At 42.5% G+C, this 23,959-nt stretch overlaps 4 protein-coding genes across 4 annotated transcripts; 3 read left to right on the forward strand and 1 right to left on the reverse strand.

Annotated features, from left to right (window-relative positions):
• Positions 1–3,834: 3,834 nt before the first annotated feature.
• mov10l1 (Mov10 like RNA helicase 1) lies at positions 3,835–12,151 on the forward strand (the record flags this gene model as incomplete). The annotated part of the gene is made up of 23 exons (XM_079276536.1): positions 3,835–3,934; positions 4,037–4,224; positions 4,392–4,551; positions 4,810–4,922; positions 5,134–5,321; positions 5,436–5,576; positions 5,756–6,073; positions 6,285–6,482; positions 6,728–6,842; positions 7,160–7,337; positions 7,451–7,521; positions 7,622–7,713; positions 7,795–7,850; positions 8,456–8,637; positions 9,123–9,269; positions 9,518–9,639; positions 9,737–9,836; positions 9,925–10,071; positions 10,331–10,504; positions 10,613–10,762; positions 10,991–11,098; positions 11,837–11,977; positions 12,062–12,151. The coding sequence occupies 23 exons, from the start codon at positions 3,835–3,837 to the stop codon at positions 12,149–12,151; spliced, it is 3,279 nt and encodes a 1,092-aa protein (XP_079132662.1).
• Positions 12,152–15,660: 3,509 nt separating this feature from the next.
• On the forward strand, positions 15,661–16,946 carry szl (sizzled; the record flags this gene model as incomplete). Its single annotated transcript, XM_079274457.1, has 4 exons — positions 15,661–15,941; positions 16,072–16,238; positions 16,400–16,492; positions 16,636–16,946. The coding sequence occupies 4 exons, from the start codon at positions 15,661–15,663 to the stop codon at positions 16,944–16,946; spliced, it is 852 nt and encodes a 283-aa protein (XP_079130583.1).
• A 1,342-nt stretch (positions 16,947–18,288) lies between these two features.
• Positions 18,289–19,153, forward strand: prl2 (prolactin 2; the record flags this gene model as incomplete). The annotated part of the gene is given in 7 exon segments (XM_079276548.1): positions 18,289–18,306; positions 18,427–18,459; positions 18,461–18,526; positions 18,681–18,729; positions 18,732–18,769; positions 18,898–18,930; positions 18,932–19,153. Coding segments are annotated over 7 exon segments (459 nt in total).
• An 826-nt stretch (positions 19,154–19,979) lies between these two features.
• dbx2 (developing brain homeobox 2) lies at positions 19,980–23,682 on the reverse strand (the record flags this gene model as incomplete). Its single annotated transcript, XM_079281099.1, has 4 exons — positions 19,980–20,171; positions 20,335–20,519; positions 22,323–22,406; positions 23,412–23,682. The coding sequence occupies 4 exons, from the start codon at positions 23,680–23,682 to the stop codon at positions 19,980–19,982; spliced, it is 732 nt and encodes a 243-aa protein (XP_079137225.1).
• Between the last annotated feature and the right edge of the window lie 277 nt (positions 23,683–23,959).

Raw genomic sequence — 23,959 nt, forward strand, 5'->3', positions numbered from 1 at the left:
TGTGCCATTGCAATGTTCCTACACTTCTCCTGTGTTTTATATACAGTCATCGTGCCAAATGAATTCCGATTTGCATCTGGTTTCCATACTGAGAGAGAATGGAGACGGATCTCAGGAAGGGATAATCAAATTAATCCCATTTTTCATGTGGGCTGCACTATACACTACAGCCCATTGTAAACACACAATTTGCTCGTTACCTGAACAAACTAAATGTGTTTGATGGGTCGTTAACCAGAGAAAAATCTCCAGTTTAGAGTTTCCCAATACTTCGATGAGGATGTATTCTGTGTAATACGATACTTTTTTGAGCTTACAATACCTTTCTATACCTATAGGGCATTTCATATTTTACGGTAGGCTACTGTATCATATTCTGATAGAGTAATATTCTGAGTAATATAATTTGGTGGTAACATTTCAATTTCTTGTAATATATAGGACTAATATAATTTGCTGAGGGGGAAAACAAGAATATATGTTGAATAAAGTAAGTCCTTTGAAGAGATGCTTCTCTAATGACAACATGTTTTGGCATTCATAAAAAATAAACAGTTTGAACAGATGTTATCATGTGACAATATTTAGCTTATTTATTGTCTCAGTTTTATATAATTTCAAATGATAAACTAATAAACTATAAGCTAACTCTTCTTTATGTAATTTCCAGGCACCCTGAGCAGATAAGCTGCTGTGTTTAAGCTCTGTCAAACAATCACATTGTGTTGACTGTATCGTGCTTGTTTATATGCTTGTGTATTTCAGCTGTTAATTACAGAGGGGAAGTCTCGGCTCATGTCTATCACTTTCTGATTAAGGAGGGAATCTGTTTTCTCCCCTATGGCCCTGAGAATGGCCGGCATAATTTCCGAGCACTCGCACCGTTTGTTGTCATTAAACAGGGTCAGTAGAGTGTCCAGTTAGAGCAACACGGACTCTGAGATTAGTCTGTGATCTGATTCCTCCCTTTGGCCTCGTTTGCACTCTACAGCAAAGACTGCAGGAGCGGCGGTACAAAGAGTGCCGACACTGCCCTCCTGTGGTGAATGTAGGGTCACATCAATGTGAAGAAGAAGAAGAAGAAGAAGAAGAAGAAGAAGAAGAAGAAGAAGAAGAAGAAGAAGAAGAAGAAGAAGAAGAAGAAGAAGAAGAAGAAGAAGAAGAAGAACTCATGCTCATGAAACTATATGATTCTAGGCAGCAACCGTGGAAATGGTTTAATGGTTCGTGTATAAACTTGGAATGTTAATGTGCTATAACTTGCCACAGTTTCCTGAAGGCACACTATTTTAAAGCACCGACATAAAAATGCTTTTTGGGAACAGCTGTAAATCAACATAACTACTCTGCCACACAGACCGTATCAGTGTTTTTGCATGTTTTACTACTTTTTTTGCAAGTCCATTAAATTCAATCATACACACATCTCACTTGACAGCTGAGCATTTTCCAACGCATACCATTTTTTAGAATAAAACTTCTACAGTCGATTTTTTTTAACCCATTTTATATGGCAGTGTGAAAGCTGCTTGCATGAGACAGTCACAGAATCAGAATCAGCTTTATAGGCCATGTACGCGTATAGGCATACAAGGAAATTTACTCCGTTTTTTTCATTGCTCTCCACATACATACACAGAATTTACAAATAAACAGGCAAAAAAAATATATGTAAAAAATAGAAAACAAGGACAATTATTGTATGTATGCAACTTTGAAATTATAAAAAAGAATTGCTTTTATTTAATTAATTATTTACTCTTGATTGTCATTTTTAAATATAAAAATATATAATAGCTTTTATTGTAAATCTGCAACATATATTTATCTGTTAGTACTCTGAAACACTGCAAATGAGGAAGTGGTAGGTATTGATTTTCAGAGAACCTTTTAATTGGCACAACTTGGTATCATTGTGTATTGTGTCAATACGTTGAATATACTCAGTACTTTGCTGACACTGTATGCTTGTAGATCATTGCGTTCATAAGCTATGAAACTTAATATAGAGACACTTTCTAATTAAATGCCAACATCCCTAATATGCATCGAAATAAGTTTTAGAATACATAATGTAAAACAGCTCTCAAAACTACAGAGAAGCTGCCAGAATAAAAAAGATATTTAAAGTTTATACTCTGTGATTTACTGTATGTTCCACCTTGGCAGCGCTGGCTGACATCAGTTTTCAAAGACACTGAAATGATTTATCCATGGATAGTCAGAATCCCTTGGGCCATTGGCATATTTGACAACCCTGGTAGGCGCAGTGGGAATCTAAAGTGAAATATGGTTCTAATACTAAGACATAGGAGGGTAAAGGCTGTAGGGATCAAACTTGGCAGCACCACTATTGTACTAAAAAGGTCTTTCTGGCCAAGAATAAGCTTGATCTGACACTGACATAATACTGAGTGGCATTCAGAGGTTTGTGGCGTTCACTTTAACCGTGTGTATAAAAAGGAGAGGAGGATAATGACAGGGGGACATTTCACGCTTTGTCATCAGACCAGCAGACCGATGACTCATCAATACAGTGTGTCATGAATTCAGAAAAGCAACGGAGGATAAACTGGCAGATAGCAGGTGTGAATGTGATGCCACTGTGAGAATGTGCAGCGGGGTGTTGCGGAATAAAGTACAGTACGGTAAATGTTTTCCATCCAGATGTAAAAAAAGTGCTCCACACGTTGCCAAAAACAGTCCATTTGCACGAGCTGGAGAGGTGAATGAGACAGTTAGTGAGTGAACAGATGGCGCTTTAACACTCAAAAGTATCTAAAATGAAAGCTGGATAGCTGGAGCTTGCAATTAATTGCATACTGCATTTCATACTTTGTAGTCCCTGATTTGAACATTTTCCTGGCTCTTTCCTCACAAGATGAGAGGTCATTCATATAATATATTTACTTGTTCTCGTCTGAACAGCTTCAATGACAAAATCAAATATTTGATGAATGAATAAATATCCTCTGATTTCATGTGTTTATTTTGTTCCATCTTTAACCCTTAATGTTTCTGAGTCAATTTAATATGACAGGCTGAACACTTGAGCCCTCCTCTTTGTTTACCTTTTTTTATGTCTCCATGTGTCCACTGGTTATCCACGTGTTTAACGTCACATTGCAATGATTTGTGGGTAATTCCCTTAGGCAAAGTCTGCATATCATGCTGATTTACGGAAAGGGTTCAGAAAGGGCTCATAATGTCTGCCAGAGAGCCCTCGAACACGCGATGATTTGAGAGTGGGACAGTCCTAAACAATCGGACTTTGCGGGAGCGTGCCTTAGTCTGGGTGGAGATTGGTATCGGGCCAAGAGCTTTCAGACGGCCGTCAATATGGCGGCGCAGAACAACTTCCGGTTCAAGCGAGGAACGAGGAAAGGACAAATAAGAGACTTGCGATGCCCCCTGGCTGGGTCGCCACCCCAACACGTGAACTGTCACGTTAGCATAGTTTTGCGTTGAGAACAGAACGGTAATTTAAAAACAATTACCTCACATTTCCCTTGTTCGTTAAATAATGTTCCCAAATAATTTCATCTTCACGTCGCCATTTGCACAATAGCTAAGCTAACTTTCAACGCCCTAATATTAGCTTTAAATATGTAAAAAATGATTTTATTTTCGTAGCTAATGTAGATAAGAGCTAACTAAATTAGCGAGCTAACTAGCGTCAGGCTAGTTGACGAACCTGGTTAGCAACAATTTATACTGCTTCTAACTTTAAATAAAGCCAGGTGGCAAATGTTTGCGATGTTAAACTTATCTAATCTGTTTTGTTTTTTAGAGTGGATAGCTAGCTAGTGTTACCTCAGCTTCCACGTTGCAGACATGCTTTCCGCCGTGCGGTGTGTGCTGTCTAAACTGGCGTCTCCATTGTGGAGGACTGTGGAGGTGGACGAAGAAGAAGGCATGTTCTCCGGTACACCAGGTAAATGCAGCATTCTCATAAAGTACAACGTTAGTCAGATGAAGTTCTGCGTAAAACCGAACAACATATTTCACGCCATGTCATTTTTGGGCCACATTTCAGGCATGAAGGACATCCGCCACCTGCGGGGTAGCGTGGTGACACAGCTGTGCCTCGATTACGGCATGATAGACGGCGCGGTCTACTTCACCAGTGGAGAGGTGTTGGGCGGAATGCCACTGAAGGAAGGCGACTTGGTGAACTGCATGGCGGTACAAGATGGTGCCCAAGGGGGATGGAAAGCTTTAAGGGTGAGCATCCCGTAGCCTCTGCATTTGCAAACGACATAACGGTGTATATGTTCCTTGTGTCAGTATGCTTGATTATTGGTCCCTCTACTCACAGTGAATCAGTCGGGAACACAGGGCCATCGGGATGGAAATTGTCAGACATGCACCATTTTAATTATGTCGTTTAGGTGGAGAAGAGCGCAGACGCTTGGGAGGATGGTGGAACAACCTCCTTAGAAGCTGACAGCATGCAGCTGCGGCCTCTCATTGGCACGGTCACATCTTTTGACGGAGATAGCGGCTACATAAACCAGACCACGTACTTCCCACGCTGCAGTCTATGGGAAGGTACCGACGCTCACTGTACTTGACACACTCAAATTGTGAGCCTCTCGACCCCCGTGATGCTTTGCAGAAACTTGCTCTGTTGTCTACACCCACATGTGCTCTTTCAGTCTCAGAACTGTCCAGCATGTTTGACTGATATACAGCTGTACTGATGTTTGTCTAATCTACTCTGTTTGAGAGCTAACAGAGTCACAGCCACACCAACATTTGGTGGCACATGGCTGAATGCTGATGTTAAATTTCCAACATTGTTGTCAGGTTACGAGCCAATGAGAGGAGACTGGGTCCAAGCAAAATATTGTATCAATCCCACCCAGTGGACCACCCAGGCTCGTTCTGTGGTCCCTCTACGGTACCGCCGCCTCAACCAGGTAATTGCATCATTGAGTGCTTTTGGCCTTACTCACGCATTACAACATGGCATTTTTTGAATACTTTATTGCATTTGCAAAAGGTGTTTCACTTAATTTGGATAGCGTTCACGCTTAAAAGCCTATTCAGGTCTGTCTAATACAATTTGAGTTGTATTAAAACCTTATTTGGTTATCAGTCTAACTACTGCTTTCATTCCTGTGTCTCCAGGTGCACGTGACCAGTCTGTATGGTAAAAATGGAGTGGTGGACGACAGTGTGTTCTTCAGGCTGGACTCTCTGCTGCTGCCTGCCCACTACCAGCCTTTGCCGGGGCACCTGGTCAACCTGGTGGTGGTGGAGAGCAGTCAGTCCTTGTACTGCTGGAGGGCCCTGTGCATGGCCCCCTGCCTTCAGAGGTGTTGGACTGTCTTATATTTTTATAGGGTTGCAACATAAGATTCTTTTTAAATGTCAAAAATGAGTGTAGAAATGCCAACCAGTCTTTGATTTTTATTATATTCCTGTTGCAGTGGAACTATTTCTGCTACACATCTCCCAGAGGCTGAACTCAAGAGCATTTTGGAAAACAAAGGGGGGCTGGATGTGACAGACTATGGCCAGTTTGTGGATCTGATGATGGGGGAGAAACAAGAGCTGGTGCTCTGGATACAGTGAGTGGCCAAAGAAGAAAGAACATATTCACATTCAGAGTAAAAGTAAAGCACTAGTTACAAACTTCTGTAAAATAAAAGTATGATTCTTATTATCGGCATTGGTTATTGGAATACCTGTTAAAGGTATTTTCACCCGTATCACAATACGATATATTGATCTTTTTTCCTCATAACAGAAATAAAGGCTCGGAGACTCACAGGCTGAAGTACTGTGACTTTTCTGGCTGGGATTCAGAGGACCAGTTCACTCTGGTTACCGTCAAAGACTCCCAACCACTGAGACCCAAACAACAGCCTTTGCACGAATGCCACTCAGAGTCTGAAAACGGCTCTGAATCTTCACAAAAACAAGGCGGCGACGCAAAAGAGGTGCACAAAGAAAATGGCGAGGTGCTGAAGGAGAGTATCCATTTCCCTGGTGTGAGGAGACAGGAGAGAGATGTGGATATTTCACCAGGAGAGAGGTTGCCTATTGTCGTAGCCTGCCAAGCAAAGTAAGTCATTTGTTCAACTCTTGTAGTGGCATTAGTATAAATACCAAGTAATGGATGAAAAAGATGAATGTAGAATGGAAAGTTTTTGACTGTGTCCAGGCATGCTGTCTTTCTCTATCTATCTCTATATCAAAAAAAAGCTGTATTTATTGAAATGTCTTTGTGGAGCTCCTTTTAGTATGTTGCCTCTCTGCACCAATGAATTGCTCAGGAGCCTGGGATGCTGTGCTGAGCTGCTGTTGCTGCACTTCTCCTCTTTCACCATCGGGAGGCGCCTTGAGGTCACAGTGGGCAGTAAAGTGGAGAACCTGCTGCAGCCCTCGACGCCCTACACTCCCAGAGATGCACGTCTGGTCCCAGCAACGCCTACAAACGTGATCACCGTCTGTGCTCCAAAATACACACAAAGGTATCGGCACAGCGGATTCCAAGAGCACCAAGCTAGTAATGGATGTCCTCCCTACCTTACTGCTATTGTGATATGTGCCACTTACTCTGTGCACTTAGTTCTGCTCATATATAAGTCGATGCATTCAATTAATAACGGGTAGATTTGATTGAATATTATTTTTGCAGGCAGGGAGCTTCCATAAACGTTACAACACTTAATTATTTATGTCACCTCTTCTTTAATATTGACTTTCGCACCTGCAGGACTATCAAGCGGCAGCTGCCAAACTTCCTCGGCAACTATCTGCTGCCCCAGGCTCTCAGGGACTGTGTGGAGGCAGGGAACGACGTGCTGGTAGTTCAGCCCTGCCTCGGAGAGGTGAGCATATATACAATACATATTGATTAATGGTGCATTCAAGGACTTTGGATAATGGAGTCTACCAATGTCTATTTATTTACTTCATGAATATATGCTTCCTGAATCAGCATCCTAACAAAGGAGTGAGCCTCTGGGACTCTTAATTGCACAGGCTGTGTGATGTATGATATTAAAGGCCCATCCTTTTGTTTAGAGGATGCCACACAACTGGCTGCTGTTCTGTGTCTTGTTCTTTGTGGTGAGGCAAAGAAAAGAATAAAGTCTGTCTTCAGGAATCACCGGAGATATCACGTTTCCCTTCTCCTGCTGCTCAGGTGCTATCACCATCCAACATGCGCTTGCGTTTCTCGGTCCTCCTCTGGCTGGAAGAGCTGCACGCAGAGAAGGAAATAAGAGAGTTCACCATCATCGGGGCTCTTCTCAGGAAAGGAGGGGCCTACCTGCACCTAGAGGTCCTTGGGTTGATCGAAGGCAGACCAAATCTCAGTATAGGTGAGGAGGCCTCAGTTGTCTTTCTTCATCATTGTTGAATTATTGCAACGGTTCATGTTATGATTTATTTTTTTGAGCAACACTAGAAGGCTTTTGACACGTTTGCTCTGCAGGTGACAAAATATTTTTGAAGAAACCACAGCGTGACGGTGTGGTGGTGGAGTACGTTAGTTATGTCGCAGAGGTACGGAGATGTTTGATTCTCTGAAGCATTTCTTATGTTCTGCATTGTTAAGCAGAAACGCAGATCATATTTAATCGAATGCTCGTTTTGCGACTCACAGATCAACGATGACAACGTGAGTTTGAGAGTGAACGCCGAGTTTCAGCGCAGCTACCTCGGAGAGCCCCTTGATGTTGAGTTCTCTTTCAACAGGTTAGAAGAAAAGATTGTTTGATTTGAGAAATCATCAATAATGTGTCATGGTTTAAGTATTCTGAGTGCTTGCATCACCAGATTGACCATGAGACGGTGTCACAACGCACTTGACCAGACAAAACAGTTCGGGGAGAGTAAGTTCTGCTTTCATTCAAACTGCTTTAAGTCTGTGTGCCTCCTGGCATTTTAGACACGATAAAGACCAACTCAACTGTACATCACATCACATGCAGTATGCAGGACTCTTTGGAAGGCACAATATGTCAAATTCACAATCTGAATATTTACAAGGGTAATAAACTTAGACTTACACATCTGGTTGATGTCTCATAAGCTTTCATGATGGTTGATTGAAAAGTAGTCTAAGAGATTTAAATAGTCATTTTCACATTGCTGTGCAGTTCTCTTCCCTTCTAGAGTGACTGTTAAGCCCCTTCAATGGACAGGAAAGTGGATAGAGGAGCCAGACCAGAACAAAACAAAAGAGGACAATAAGGTGAAAGACGGAATAATTAAAATACATCAATGTCAGTCATTTTAGTCTTGGTTAAGTGTAATTGTATTTTTAAAAACAGGTTCCAGCCGTGGGAAATGGAAATGTTTCGAGCTTTTCCGTCGACATGAAGTCAAAGGCCACACAGACTAAAGGTGCACAGTTTAGTTTTTCATTTGGTACAAACTTCACCTGTTCATGTCAGATAATGTTGAGAGCATCAATGACATGTGTAATTGCTTCTAGATGGTAGTCCGCCATCGAAACCCATCCCCAGCATGGGGAACTTCTTTAACCCGGACCTGAACCCCCCTCAGAAAGAGGCCGTGAGGAAGATCATGGAAGGGGAGTGTCGGCCCATTCCCTACGTGCTGTTTGGACCTCCAGGCACTGGAAAGACCATCACCCTCATAGAGGCCATACTACAGGTACAGACCATGTCCACTCATCAGGGGTTGTATTCATTAAAAGGCAAAGTGTACCGCCTAACATACCAATTGTGAAGAAACCCTTTAATGTTCATGTCTACGGAAATAAGAGTTTCTAACTTTAAGATTGTTGTATTTCTGACCAGTAACACAATGTATGTCTCAGATAAATACAGCTAACACGGTATAGGTTTGATTTATTAAAGTAGTATCTCAGACCTTTTCTTGCATCGCAGCTGGTTTCTCACGATGTCATGTGATCAAACTCAAATAATGGCAGCGCCTAAAGAGGTTAGCGCCACTGCTTTCATTCACATGATTGGTATCGAATGAAGTAGAAATCAAATAAAGTTGGTGTTGGTGTCACTGTAACGGTACTGGTACTGTAATCTTTAGATGATACCCAGCCCTACATCATCATCATCATCATTTTGTCGTCTGTCTCTCAACATTTCTCCCATTCTGCTCCTTCTTGCCACCTCCAGGTTTACTACTTTCTGCCCAGTAGTCGGGTACTCGTATGTACTCCCTCCAACAGTGCTGCCGACCTCATCTGCGTCCGCCTACATCACAGTGGTTTCCTGCATGCTGCGAGTTTGGCCCGCGTCAACTCATCCTGTAGGCAGGAGGAGGTACTTGACAGCACCAGGGAAAATACATTCACTGTGCAGACACCTAACTCAAAGTGATCAAAGGGAAAATATGCACGCTCCTCTGTGCAGTAAGATCTGTACAGATGCCGTCGGCATTTGCCACCAGGTTGGGCGGTACGATCGTCAGCAATCCCTTTGAATAATTGATGAGGTTGTGTTGTCTGCAGCTACCTTTAGTACATTGCTTCATCACCTAAAATGTTTGTGCCATCTTGACTTTTTCTTAGTCCATCCCAGAAGTGCTGAGACGGTACTCGAAGGCAGGAGAGGACATCCGTCATGCCTCTTTTCACAGGATAGTGGTCAGCACCTGCTCCAGCGCCGGCATGTTCCACAACATAGGAATACAGTAAGGCCTGTGCTGTAGGAGGGATGGCTGAGCAGCTTGTGTCCAGTCTTTTTTTCTCCTGCTCTGTTGTTTTTACTGTGGATCTGTTTGTCCTCAGAGTGGGACATTTTACCCACGTGTTCCTGGATGAAGCCGGCCAGGCCACAGAGCCAGAGTCTCTGATCCCCATGAGTTATCTATCCGAGAGAGACGGACAGGTCAGTATGAATACCAGCCTTTCTGATTATTGAAAACCTGCCTGCGCTTTCTTCATTGATCGTGACTTTTCTTCCCTCACCCGCTCAGATAGTGTTGGCCGGTGACCCCTGTCAGTTGGGTCCATTAGTGAAGTCCAAGCTGGCCACTGCCTTCGGCCTCGGGGTGTCTCTGCTGGAGAGGCTGATGGCCAACCCACTGTACTCCAGACACGACTCGGGATACAACCCCAAGCTGGTTGGTGCACTGCAAACATCTTTCATTAGTTTTATCAAGTATCACATTAACGTTAATGAAGATAATATTTCATACTTTCTATGCAGCTGCTATGCTACATAGCACCTGATGACATTTGTTGCATATTTTCCTATCTTTATATAAGTATTTTAGTGTCATCATTGATCAAGATTAACAACAAAAGAACTCCTGTTGGCAGAATGCTTTGGAGAATAATTGCATGCATGATGGTTATGAAGCTGGTCTTTTACTACTACAGGTCACTAAGCTGATCTACAATTACCGTTCTCATGAAGCCTTGCTCACGCTGCCCTCCAAGCTCTTCTACAAGAACGAACTGTGTTTCAACGCATCCAGGGCCGTAGTGGAGACTCTCTGCAAGTGGCAAACCCTGCCCAAAAAAGGCTTCCCACTCCTCTTCCATGGAGTTAGGGTGAGTGGTCCTGCATCTACAATGAAACATGTAAACCATGTCGGGCTTATTCAAGTTACTGGGAAATTCAGCTCCTGTGTTTATTCTGTGGTTTCTGCTCTGCCCTAGGGCACCGAAATGAGGGAAGGTAACAACCCGTCATGGTTTAACCCAGTGGAGGCTGTACAGGTCATGTTCTACTGCTGCCAGCTGGCAAAGAAGCTCTACAACCCCGTGAACACCTCTGACATCGGCATCATTGCCCCCTACAAGAAACAAGTAAGACTGCACGGTTCATTCGCCAAATGTGTATCGTGCTTTCTTATATCAAAGCTTTATTACACTTCAGTTACGAAAGTAAGATGTCTTTTCTTTTTCTGTCTTAGTAAAGTGGGGGAAAAGCTATTTCTGTGTCTTTTCACGTTAAACTGCGAGGTAGCTTAAATGGCTTCTAAGTGAGTGTATATTGTAACCCAGCAGTGTCCTTGTCTTCCTATTATTCTCCAGTGTGAGAAGATTCGGGTGCTGCTGGGTAAGGTGGGCCTCTCTGACATCAAAGTGGGCTCCGTGGAGGAGTTCCAAGGACAAGAGTTCCTGGTCATCATCATGTCTACGGTAGGCAACAGCTGCACATTCTGTACAGCAATACACCACATCTTTCACAATTACATCTAAATATAATTTTTTTTTGTCTCTGTCCAGATGTGTCAAATGTAGAGGAGATTGGCCAAATTTGGAAGTAGTGGGACTTCTGGTGATTCAGCTCAGCTGTAACTGCCCCAAATGTCTTTAGTTGTTGTTGGCACCACCATGTGGTCAGTCAATGTAGTTTGTTATGGGTGAGCTGTTGAACCTTTCTTTGCCAAGTTTGGCTGCTGTAGGTGTTTCCGTTTTATGAAATCCTGATAAGTTAAGTGCAGAATGCTTTTTTTTTATTTTTTTATTTTTTTTATTTTGTACTAATATTCAACAGTACGTTTGTTGCTGCAGTCAGATTGTAGTTATGCCATCGGGTCACATTTTAACAATTGAAGGGATGGTCGAAGATTGTTTTTTTTTCCACGCTTACATTTGGGCAGTTTTAACTTATTTACTATCAGAACTAAGATGTTCTAAAAATAATCTCTAGAATCTCCCCCTGCTGTGCATTCCGAGATGTTTCTGGTGGAGTGACATGTCTGCCTGCTGAGCCCGTTGATGGCACGAGTGAATATTTAATCCAGTTTACTGCCTCTTCTTCATGGACCCGACGCTGCTCTGTTCTCCTTATGTCTATTACACATCATAATGTTCCCGTAGTTAATTCCATATTTGGGCATTTCCTCAGTTTATTTCATTGTCTTTATGATAAAGGTGCGCTCTAATGAATCGGTGCAGAGCGATGATTTGCAGAGTGCGCTTGGCTTTCTGTCCAACCCCAAACGCTTCAACGTGGCCATCACGCGTCCCAAAGCCCTGCTCCTGATCGTTGGAAACCCCCACATTCTCATCAGGGTGAGTGACAAAAGCTTTATTAAACGTGTATTTTTGTTCACTATGAGCTTTTTAAATACTTAATAGTCCTTGATTCCTTTCCAGGATCTCTGCTTCAGGGCTTTGCTGCAGTACTGTTTCGTCAACGGGGCGTATCTGGGCTGTGACCCCCCCTCCCTCCCTCAGAGACTCTGAGATGTATGTGTCCTTTGATATTCAGTTGTTTTGACACGGGTTCCACCACGTATACCATCTGTAAACACATTTTTTATAGTGAAATTGAATCTGCTTGTTTTTAGGTTGGTGTGATTTGGATGGAAAGTTTAAAATTCTTGAGCATACTTGCATGCAAGTAGCTAAAAAAGAGCAAGAAGACCATTAACTGTCTCTTTGTTTCTCCCACAGTGTTGCAGAACAGTAAAGGATGGCTGAAGAGGACAACGTGATCATAGATGTTGAACCTTAGCTCCGTCTGTCAGCCGGAGTGTCTTATCGTGTCCGAAGTTCTCTCGCTTGACTGTTTGCATAGTGTAGCTCTCTCCATCAGTGTTAATGGAAGTTGTTTGAAAAGTTCCATGCGGGAAGTAGAAATAAAGATGATGCTCGTGTACACTGCACAATTATTTCTGTGTCCTGTGATTATTAAGTTGATGTGCTTGACTGAGCATACGATTTTTCAATTGAACTATTGCATTTTATTTTGAATAATATTTCAGCATTGTTCATCTGCCAAGGCTGCACAATTATGCAACAATAATGATTTGAATGGCATTGGCCTGATTTTATAGCTGCAGCAAATTCCCAGTGCTTTATATCAGACCTTTTGTTGAGAACGTGAAACTCAACAGCAGTTGAGTGTGTGAGACTCGGGGTTAGTGTCCCGAGTTGATCTACAGTTGTCTGCTAGTCTCGGCGTGGCAGCGTCTGCCCACAAGGCCCGGAGACTGGATGTGACAATTGAGTGCTACTGACAGTCTGCACGGGACTGTCGGTCCTGCTGGAGCCCAGTAGGACGGGGGGTTCCATCTGTTAAGTTAATGAGTCTCTTATGTGCTGGGAGACAGCTTTTATGAGTTCACTGTGTTGTAAGGCAGGCCAGTCAGACACCCTTTTGTTTGTTAGTCTTTCATCTCTGCTTTCAGCTTTAGAGGAAAATGTTTCACACAACTGAGCTGTGACGTAAATAGTAATGTCTTATTCACATGGTGTAAAAACAGACCCACAGACCCATACATTGTAAATATGACACATTTAGCAGCTATCTTACTCCAGATGAATGACTTTGAGGAGGATGATGTGCACTATAGAACATTCCTAAAGTGAATATATTGACTTTGCACCCGAGAGTCAAGTCATGTTTTGGTCCAGTTTATAGTAAGATAGTAATGCTATGAAGGGAAACGTCGACTTGTTTCATGAGCCTTTTAAAAAATCAAAAACTACCGTGGGCAGCTGACAGATGCCCAACCTCTGAAACTTTATACGTCATCTTAAAATTTGAATTTCCCGCTATGTGTTACAGGATAGCCATGAATTCATTTTTAGGGTGGATTTCTGCGGGTCCTGGTGCAACTTCTGGTCGTGCTGAATCAGAACAACTTAACTGCTATAAATACAAAAACAATGAAGATTAATGTCTGGTTTGAATGGTAGAAAATGTTTTTAATTTAACGTAATTTAATTTTGATTTGGCCTGATATTCAGCCCAAAATATGTAGCTACGTGAATTAAAGAGGTATGAAAAAAGCCAGTGAATATTTATTGACTGACCTGTAAAAATAAGTAAAGTGATATTTAGGTTAAGTTGATATCAAGATACAGTACTTCTGTCTCTCTCCGAGGTGAAGCATGTTTGACAGACAGGTGCCCGTCCGTTCATCTCATACTCGTATCACCTCATTAACTGAGGCAGGGGCAGGCAACACATTACCAAGACAGACACTGTGTCTACAGCGCAGCCATTAGGCCCAACAACAGACCCCTGCTGCGCTCCCTGCAGGGGGGAGCTTGTTAAATGTGTGGACCAATTGTTCTCCTAAATTGGTCTGTGACTCTAATTGCCCAGTTAGTTCCCTTTTTACGGGCTATACTCGTCTACCCGAACTGGAACCAGCCTCCACTCATCAGATCAGGCTGTAAAAATTGGCTTAGCTGGGGCCGATGGAGGGCTCTGGCTGGCTGCAAGAGTGCAATCCGTGCAGTAGACAAGGCGGGCATATGCAGGACCCAGAAATGAGAGTATAGGGCCAACTAGAATTGGGTTTGTTTTAGCATGTCTGACTCCACAATGAGCATGACAGGCTGGGTGGTATAGAGACCTCTGATTCATGAGGGAAAGTCCTCAAAAGACCCAGATAGACATCTAAATCTGCAGACAGACGAGAGCCAAACAAATACGTTGATGCTGTAATGTAGTCCTATTGTTACATTAAGAGGCTTAAATACATGAGACGTAGAGAATGGGACACATTAGCACTCGTGTCTGTGCTCCCGGTCTGCATCTCAGGACGAGATCTCTGGTGTCTTGAAAGGGATGTTGGCCTGTTCTGACTGAGGGTGTGTATGCACAATATATACAATAGAATAGTATTAAATTAACTAACTAAACAGAAGTGCAAAGATTTCTTTAACAACAAAGAAACAGTGTAACTGAGTTCTAGTCTCGTGAATGATTTGGCCAGAGGTGATTGATCTCCTTATTGCATGAACTTGTTCTCGAGTAGAACACAGATCTGTGTGTAGAGTGCCATGCACACAGTGGCTGATGATGCCGGAATTTCTTTATTTCTGATGCATGAAACCGATGAGCCAAAGAGGTAGTAGGCTCATAGTATTTTGCATGTGGCTGTGAGTTTGTGTTATTGGGAGATCAAAGCCAGGTGAGCCAAAAGAGACTCTACTTTGCTAATGAGAATTGGAGGCTCTGCCGATGAAACCCTCCAATTAGGAAGCAGGGACACATGAAAGAGGCAATATGAAGGAGACTGCCTGTCTGTCGACAAAAAACTCAGATTTATGTCTGAAGGAACTTTCAGAGAGGGATTTTTGCAAACGCCTCCTTATGGGATTATGTTTTTACAGATCAGCCAATGCAAAAAAACAAAAAAAAAGGTGGCATCATTTTATATTTCACTTACTGTGATCAAAGCAAATATATTATTGGGAGTGGTCAAAATATCATTCACTTTTGAGGTAATTGAGTCGGTATTTCAAACACTAAAGATTGTGTGCCGAGTAGCAGCATATGGGACTTTGAACGCCAAGAGTTAGCGCTTTTAAATTCTTTTCCATGAGGTGGTGCACGTTAGTTTTCTATCTCCTGGACCTATGAAAGCAAGTGAAGCAGATTCTGTGACCCGGCTTCAGGCAGTGAAAGCTGGGCCGTGATTGCCCATTGTGACCCGTCCCTACTCCCCCTCTCACACACACACACACACACACCCTCCAACTGCTTATTACCCCCCCCCCCCTCCTCCCATGTCTGCAGGCATCACAAAACAAGCCGTTGTCTCCAAACACATCGTCTCTGCGTCTTTGATAGGTAGTTGATAACAGACTTTCAGACTGATGGGGCTGGCTGACCTTGCTGTATATAAAGCGAGCAGCAGCAGCCACAAAGCCAGAGACTTCTGACAACCAGCAACCTCAGGTAAAAGCTCCTCCATCTACCTCGTGGACTCTCCGGATTTTGCGAACTCTTCGCCATGGCTGTGTTCTTCACCGTGGCTCTCCTGACCATGACCTGTCCTCTGATGGCCTTCGACATGGGTCAGTCCACTCGTTGCGTCACTATCCCCAACCGGATGAAAGTCTGCAAAGATGTCGGTTACTCTGAGATGCGGCTGCCTAACTTCTTGGGTCACAGCAACCTGGATGTTGAGGTGGTGCCACGTTCAGAGGACTGGAGGCCTCTGTTGCAGACTGGCTGCCACCCTCAGGCGCAGGCCTTCCTCTGCTCCCTCATTGCCCCAATCTGTCTCGCCACGTAAGGACATTTTTCCATGTCTTGTTCTTTTCTCTTTGTTTATTTTCTGTGAAATACACTCATTTTCATCGTTATTGCAGTCATTTTGCATTCAATGTGTAACTTTTTTTTTTTTTTTTATTCTCTCCAGATTTATTCAACCATGCCGTAGTCTGTGTGTGGCAGTGAGGGACAGCTGTGCCCCGGTGCTCGCCTGCCAGGGTCACCCATGGCCCGAGGCACTTGATTGTGACCGCTTTCCTGCTGAGGAAGACATGTGCCTTTCTCCCCAAGCAAAACGGAACCACTTTACCAAAGGTATGCATGGACCACATACTGAATTATTTGAACTCTGTTTTACTTTACTGCCTTGTCATTCCATTGGCAGAATGACCTACTAAGTGCTTGCTCTTTCAAATGTCCTATCATTACTGTATGCCCTCCAGGTTTGATGAATTATGTGTCATTTGTTATCGCAGACTTACCCAAACCTGCTTGCCAAAACTGCCCGTCTGTGGAAGAGGCTCCTGGAATGAAAACAGTCCTGAATAGTTTCTGCCAGCATGATTTTGGTAAGTTTAAGAATCCTTTCACCACGCCGTGGTTTGTTGACGTGTATGCTGTATGGACATGTTTTTTTTTTGTTTGTTTTTTACAATAGTGTGTAATTTTCCAAACCAAATGATGAATTGTTTTTTTTTTCTCTTCTCCTCAGCCGTGACTGCCAAACTCCATCGCCGTCGCATACCCTTGGGAGAGCCAGAGTACAACATTGAGGGCCGTGTTGAGTTTATCCGTCAGGGGCCTCTCCTGCCTTATGATACGCAACACTTGCTCCAGCAGTGGCTCCTCATCAACCTGCGCTGTGCCGATGTCCTAGTGCGCCCCGGACGGTCACAGCTTTACGTGCTGACCGGTTCTGTACAGCCTGATGGTACCCTCGCTCTCACCTGTGTCTTCCCGTGGCACAAAAAAGACGCAAACATTGCAGTGGCCACTCGCAAGTGGAAGCACTACAGATGTTGAATGGTTCGATCTGTACGAGTCAAACCTGGAGCTCTGAATCTGTGTTTTAAGTGTGGACTCGCACAAGAACAAACTTTGTATTTGAGTCCACACCTAAAACACACATGATTTAAGACAAGATGGAGAGTTTCTTGGCATTGGGTGTTGGCGAGAGTTTGTAAAGTCAGCCAAATGTGTAGAAGACACCCTTTGCCTCCCTCAGCAGCTCGCTGTCTCATCCCTGCTCTCACAGCACACAGTAATAGAATGCACTCAAAACTGTACATAGTATGAATTAATGTAAATCGATTGTAGATTCTATTTTCTATTTTCTTTTATTGGTGTATTTATGACATCCTTTCTACGTGTATTTTATGCGGTAAAAGATGACAATAAAATGTTACAAAACTATACTATTGTACGTGTAATGTTTAACGCTAACAATTGTGTTGACCGTACTGCTTAGCCCATTATCGCTATCTTTATACAGCAAAGGGAAGGAGTCACGAGAGGCTCCTCTAAATCTGTTGCCCTCTTTGCTCATCACTCATTTCTCCACAAGGTGGCACACTCATGGAGAAGCAGTGGAAAGGGGGTCTGTAGAATGACTCATTCTGTAGATGACCTGTGGTCTCTGGCGTACTATGTAGCGCTAATGAGAAGAGAAATCACTCACTCATTTGAATAGCCTCGTTTTCACTGCCAGGCTGAGCAGAACTGTGTTTGGGTTGTTGGGATGTTGAACAATGGGCCAATTCTATACTTTTGTGACACTCATTTTCATGTCGTGCTCCTTACAGATGATGTCTTGCGGTTTAAAATCAATGTGAAAGTGCCGAATGCTTTTAGAGATTTGAATATTGTTAGTTGCCCCAATTCGGCTAAAATGATCTCAAATGTATGAGTTTGTATTGATTTTATTCATCATGCTTTGTATGCACTGCTAAAGTGAGCTGTGAGACTTTTATAAGGATCATGAGGAATCCTGCATCTGTTTCTGTAGTTTTTTTTAAAAATTCTTAATTTTTTTCTTATTACACTGAAGAGAAGCACATTTGGACTAAGATCTAAAAGAAATAAAAGTTTCTATCTACACCATTCACAAATGTCCATTGTTTTAAATTGATGAATTGCCTCGGCCAATTTATAGTTTGTCGTACTTTTCCCGCCTGGGTTAGCTCGGTCAGTTCTCCCCTGAGTAGTTAATGAAGCGAAGCGTATGACGTGGAAAGAGAAAAATCACATTTTCTGAATTTGTTTAATCAGGAACGTCATCACAGTTTGAGTTGAGCTTCCGCAATAGTAGCTCTGGTGGGAAAACAGCTCTACTCGTCATCTCGTCCTCCACCGCAGGACAAGAACCATGAAAAAGGGTAAGATGGCACGATGATTAATTAAATACACAAACGTATTTATTTAAAGGTATTGCGATTGATTTTTAGTGACTACACCTTTATTCCACTCCGTTTTGTTTGCTGTTCTTACACTGGTGTACCTGCAGCCTGGATGCCATGTTCTTTCCCTGGTAGATCTCTTTCGAAAGGGCCATACGACAGTCTTCAAGAATGCACGGAATCTCCAGTCATCTGCACTCTGAATTTGTGAGTTCTTTTATTTCAAGTCTGACATCGATCATCCATCACCATCCATCAACCTTTCGACCGCCATTCATCCACCATCAATCACCGTTGGTTTGTGTCAGCTATCTTTGAAGCCCCGGTATCACTACGTGTGGTATGTGTGTCCGTATTGCAGGAGCAATATTTCTTTCCCAGGAAGAACCTCATAGGAAAAACATGGCATACTAACACCCAGACGATAAGGAGAATGCACAAAGGCTAGGGGTGAGCATTCATGTTGCAAATATTATATTTAGTCATCATGCACAGAAGCGATGGCACTGCATCTTGTCAGAGATAATATCACGTTGGACTTTACCACTGAGTTATTTAAGCAACTCTTTCATGTGCAGAGGGAACACTTGACAGAGGTGATTGGGGCTTGGGGGTGACCCCCTGTCTCAACTCTACCGGAGCATGTCTCAGGATCAGAATCAAGACTTTGGGTTATATCTCTCTTGGGAGTTTGGTCCCTTCTGCCTTTTCCTTCCACAAACAAGGAGAAGTCAACTCAATGACCTACTCTCCTGCTTCCGCAGAGACTCCGACAAAGTAAAGAATTATCTCCGTATCCTGAAATGCACCACTCTTCCTGGACTGGACTGTTAATAGTGATGGCAAAGCAGTCTAGCGTAGTATCTTTAAATTTGTCTGAATAGAAATGTCTGTTTATTGTTTGCTTTTAACGACACATATTCTTACTGTCATGTAATGTGTGCTTTTACTGTGGAGGATTGTGCTTGCCTCTAGCAGTATTATTGTTATCGGTAATATTTTTATTTTTTGTCTTTAAACATTGAGCATTGAACATAAATAAAAGAATGAAGTAAACCTTCATTGTTGCCGGTGATCTTTTTGTTAAAGGGGAACACGAGCTATACATATTTATAGAAATGGTAGATGGTGTATAAGTAGTGTGTTCAATAACATGGAAATAATCAATGTGGAAATCAGGATTCACTAAACCACTTTATTTACAGTTGATCTATGTGTTCATGATCATGAAAAAAAAGAACATATTTACAAAATATACCAAATGATTTGGATTCTGAGCAGAGCATTCCTATAAAGCTGACCAAAAACAATACAATACAAGAGTCAGGCATCTAAATGCATTAAATGAAGTGACTCATGTGTGCATTTAAGTGATTACAATTACAGTGGACATTTTTCCTGGACTTTTCAGTGTAATAACCGATAAATTGCTGACTGAAGCCGGTGAAACGGAATAAGATGATTGACACACCAGTTGAACCTTATAATAATTATGATGGGACAAGACAATTACATTCATTAAAGAGTTAATATGATCAGTGTTAGTCTTCACAGAACGTGTTTTCCATACACGTAGTTTTAACGCCCTCCCAGTAGCCTTTTTTTTTACAGCTTTTTGTGAATTTGAGAGTCATTGGTTTACTTTCCACTCATTACTCTCTCATGTGTCCCACACACTCTTCTGTGGGGGTGATCTCTCATTCTTTGAGTCAGAGTGTTTCTGCAATGGTTCATCCTCCTCCTGAGCAAGACCTTGGGCCATGAGCTCATCCATTGGGGAGCGAGTGCTATGAACTTCCTTTTCCTTACAGTTCCTCCACTTCATTCGGCGGTTCTGGAACCAGATCTTTACCTAAAGCGTCAGGAGAATGGTAAATGGTAGAATTGTGACGGTTGTCAATATGGCTAAAGATAGCTAAAGGTACACAGATGTTTTTTTTCCTGCTGAAGGTCTTTTAGGTTTAGAGATTAATCAGGCAAAATGCAAATCAAATACGCAATTCCTCCTTGATTACCTGTGACTCCTTGAGACTGAGATCAGCTGCCAGCTTGTTCCGGTCTGTCTTGCTGATGTATTTCTGCCTCCGAAAAGTTCTCTCCAGCTCTTTCCGTTGTTCTTCAGAGAACACAGCCCTCCTGAGGATCCCTCTGCGTGACTTAGGACTTATATCAGCAGACCACATTCGAATATTTGCTCCCTCTGGAACATAAAAAAAACCATATATTAATGTCAGTGTGTTGACCCAAGCCACTAGATCAACATCAGTGAGATATGGGTTATTAGCTATCATTGGTGGATTGTGGAAAATAAAGTGTAACTTCATTGAAACGGGGGTACAAGCTGTGACCAGGGGAATACAGAGGTTGTGTGAACTGAATTGAGATGAAACAGCACATTATTTGCTCCCCAAGTGTTTCATGAAGGAGACAATCTTGATTTAAATGGCACAAAATCCACTCTTTCCACAATCAATATGCACACGTAACCAACCATCCCACATTTCCTACCTTTTCAACCCTAGGCCATGCCACTTTTTGTCACACTTGCTTTATCACTCACTTTTGATTTCTCTTTTTCTATTTGTCCAATTTAACAAACTGGGGGTGACTAAAGAGAATAAAAAGCCACTTCAACTGAGAAAAAAGGGATTTGGTGAACTGTGAGGAGCAATCCCATGCCACTTCACTCACAGGTGCAGGCACAACAAAAGTCAAGTGGAACAATTGATCGGATCTATTCAATGTTGCCTTTTTAATCTGTACGACAAATCTGCACATAGACCACCTCTGGGGAGCACATAACAGGTTTGGACATGCTTCTCACTTCTCTATTGGGACTCAATGGCTTTCACTTAAATAGCTGATTACCAGGTCATTCCTGGGCAACGTGTGTGTCTACCCTAGTGGGCCAACCATAGAGCCCTGCGGGACACCAACAATAGAGCCGTTCAATGGAAATGCCATTACTCGATGGTTCAGTGGCGCAACACTAAATCTTTTCACTTGCAGGTATGAAGCCAGTTTGTATGAGAAGATGAGCTCGAAAAAGTCTATAAAAGTCACTTTCATTGAATGCTTTATGTCCTAGTCAAGGAGTCTCCAATGGGTAGGAATGAGAGTTGAAGGACAGGAGAAAGGAGGGGGGTTTGAGGACCAAGCTCTTTAGCCACACAATGGCCGGGGGATGTTCCTGGACCAGCCCTCTTCTGTAGAGAAATGGGCGAGCTTTTTGTGCTGAGCGGAGTTCATTGCTGCAGTGAAAAATTGCAGTGAGGTCGCGTGTGGATGGTGGAGTGAAAGTGGCAATTGGTCACGGCCAGACTTGGCATTGTTGTGTTGCTGGCCACTGTGGGAAAGTGTCAACCTACTAAGCGGACTCCCGGGACCTGTGACGAGCATCATAGATCGCAGAAACTAATAACTTCCAATTACTGTGGGATAATACCAGAATAAGACAGCTGCGTGTCCTAATTAATTTGAGTGTGATACACCACTAGCACTCTACACAAGTTATATGAACTGAAACAGTTCAAGCACAGTTTCGAGGAAAATTTGAGGCGCAATTACAGATTTTATGGATGTTTCCAAATTTCTTGCGGCCTGAAAATGAAACTTGAAGCTATTGAAAACTGAACTTATTAATGCTGAGGGAGTGGTAAGCTTTGAAAAAATCAGCATTATTCAAAAGTAGGAATTCACACCTGCAATAATTGTAATATGACAGAAGACAAGCTGTTCATTTGCTCTGCATATTTGCGCTAGTTAAAGTGTGTATCTGGAAGTACAAAATAGGGGGCCCCAGGGACTCTGAAAAGCCTTGCAACCCACCCCTCTTCCCCATCCTAAACAGCCGTGAATGTTTATGAATAGAGCCGTGCAGAGTTGAACGGAGAATTAGCTCTTTGGCATTGCATCAGTAATTAGCTGTGGAAAGCATGGGAGACCCTGCTGCTAATGCTTAGAGAGTAGCTGAGGCATTGCTGATGAGGCATAAAACACTCACTGGAGAAGACAGGACGGGGGCTGGACCCACCGCAGCATGCCAGCAGATACTGCGGGCTCCGCAGGAAAACACTGCTCAGTACACCTGCAAAGAGAGATAGGAACGGTCAGACATAGTCATGTGTTAAACAGGTGAGACAGGTATAATACACCTGGATCACCGCCGTCTTCTGAGAGGCATTTGGAGTCCTACTTTGTCACATTTTTGTTATCTATATTTTTACAGCAGTGCTAAGCTTTAAGTGATGCATCCAGGCGTTTTATTTTATATTTAAATGTTTTGACAGATGTATTTTATTGGAAAACCATGCATTCGAAAAATAAGTATTTATTAATTCTGTTTGAAAATGAGTTTGCTTAAAAAATAATTGGGCTCCATTAAAATGAACACGCCATATTTAGAACTTTCATTGTAAAGTTTGCACAACTTGACATTTTTTTTATTGATTTAGTTTAATTAATCTTATCTTTGCAAGTCATTGTCATTTATATTTTAAATATGACAAAATGTTATTTGTTACAAATGTTTAATGAAATATATATATTTAGTTGTCATAAACTGTTGGATTTTGAAGTACCCAATCATGTCGAAAGTTAGTCTTCACAAACTTTAGTGAGTGAGACTTCCCCATCAAGCATATAAATGGCTCACACAGCCCTAAATTAACATTTGAAAATACAGTTCATAATTTAAGTTACAAAACACTTACTTTGGTAGTACACAGCAACATGTGCGAGGAACATTTGCAAAGTCAAAGCAGGGACATTTCAGCGGTAAATAATCTTCGTTGATTAAATTATTTTATGTTAAAAAATGGCAGCGTGTCAGTGACTTACGACACACTTATCTGTGACATCTCTTACAAAGTTAAATATAACCTATAAATTAAATTTCAGACCTATGAATAATTTCCAGGCTAAAAATGTAGAATTTATGACAACAATATTTATCCTTTAGATGAATATCACGGGTTGCTGGCTTTAGGTCACACAGTGTAACTTTGTAGCTTCAAACATTTAAATTCTTTGAGATGTAAATATAATCTTATCTTTTTTTGATTTATTCTGCTTTCATACAAAATCAGTTTACCTGAGTGCGGCAGAAGTGGTCCTCCTAAATCTTTCCCCTGCAGGGGACTGTGGGCCTGGCTTTGATAGGCTCCATGCTCAGAGCCCCAGGTTCTCCTCGGACGTTCTGCTCGTCTCAGGTGTCCACCTGCCGTCCATTCCGGACGGGCTGAAGGCGTCTGTGACTGCAGCAGATTGTCAATAAGAAAACTCTTTCCAGAGTTCCCGAAGCCGGGAAAAGCAGGAGGAGAGCCAGCCATATTCCTCCTGGTGCAGCTCTGAACTGAGACCATCCTGTTCACACAGTGACCCGAACACTTGAGTTCCCTCTTCACCAGTCACAGCTCAGTGACACTAAATTCTCCTTTAATCCCTTCTTGAGTGACCAGGCCAACTTCATTAAACTCTGAGGAAAACAAAAGTTCTCTGCTCTTCCTCTTTTGGGCCTGCACTTTGCTACAGGGCTGTGTCGTGATTGGCTGAGAGGCTCCAATGTGCTTCTCAATTCAGATAAGGCTGGGGCCTTTCTGGAGTGGCAGAAGGTGGGTCTGGCTCATTCATTATGTCAAC

This window comes from Melanostigma gelatinosum (assembly GCF_949748355.1).
Source record: "Melanostigma gelatinosum genome assembly, chromosome: 1".
In the NCBI taxonomy this organism is placed as follows: Eukaryota; Metazoa; Chordata; class Actinopteri; order Perciformes; family Zoarcidae; genus Melanostigma; species Melanostigma gelatinosum.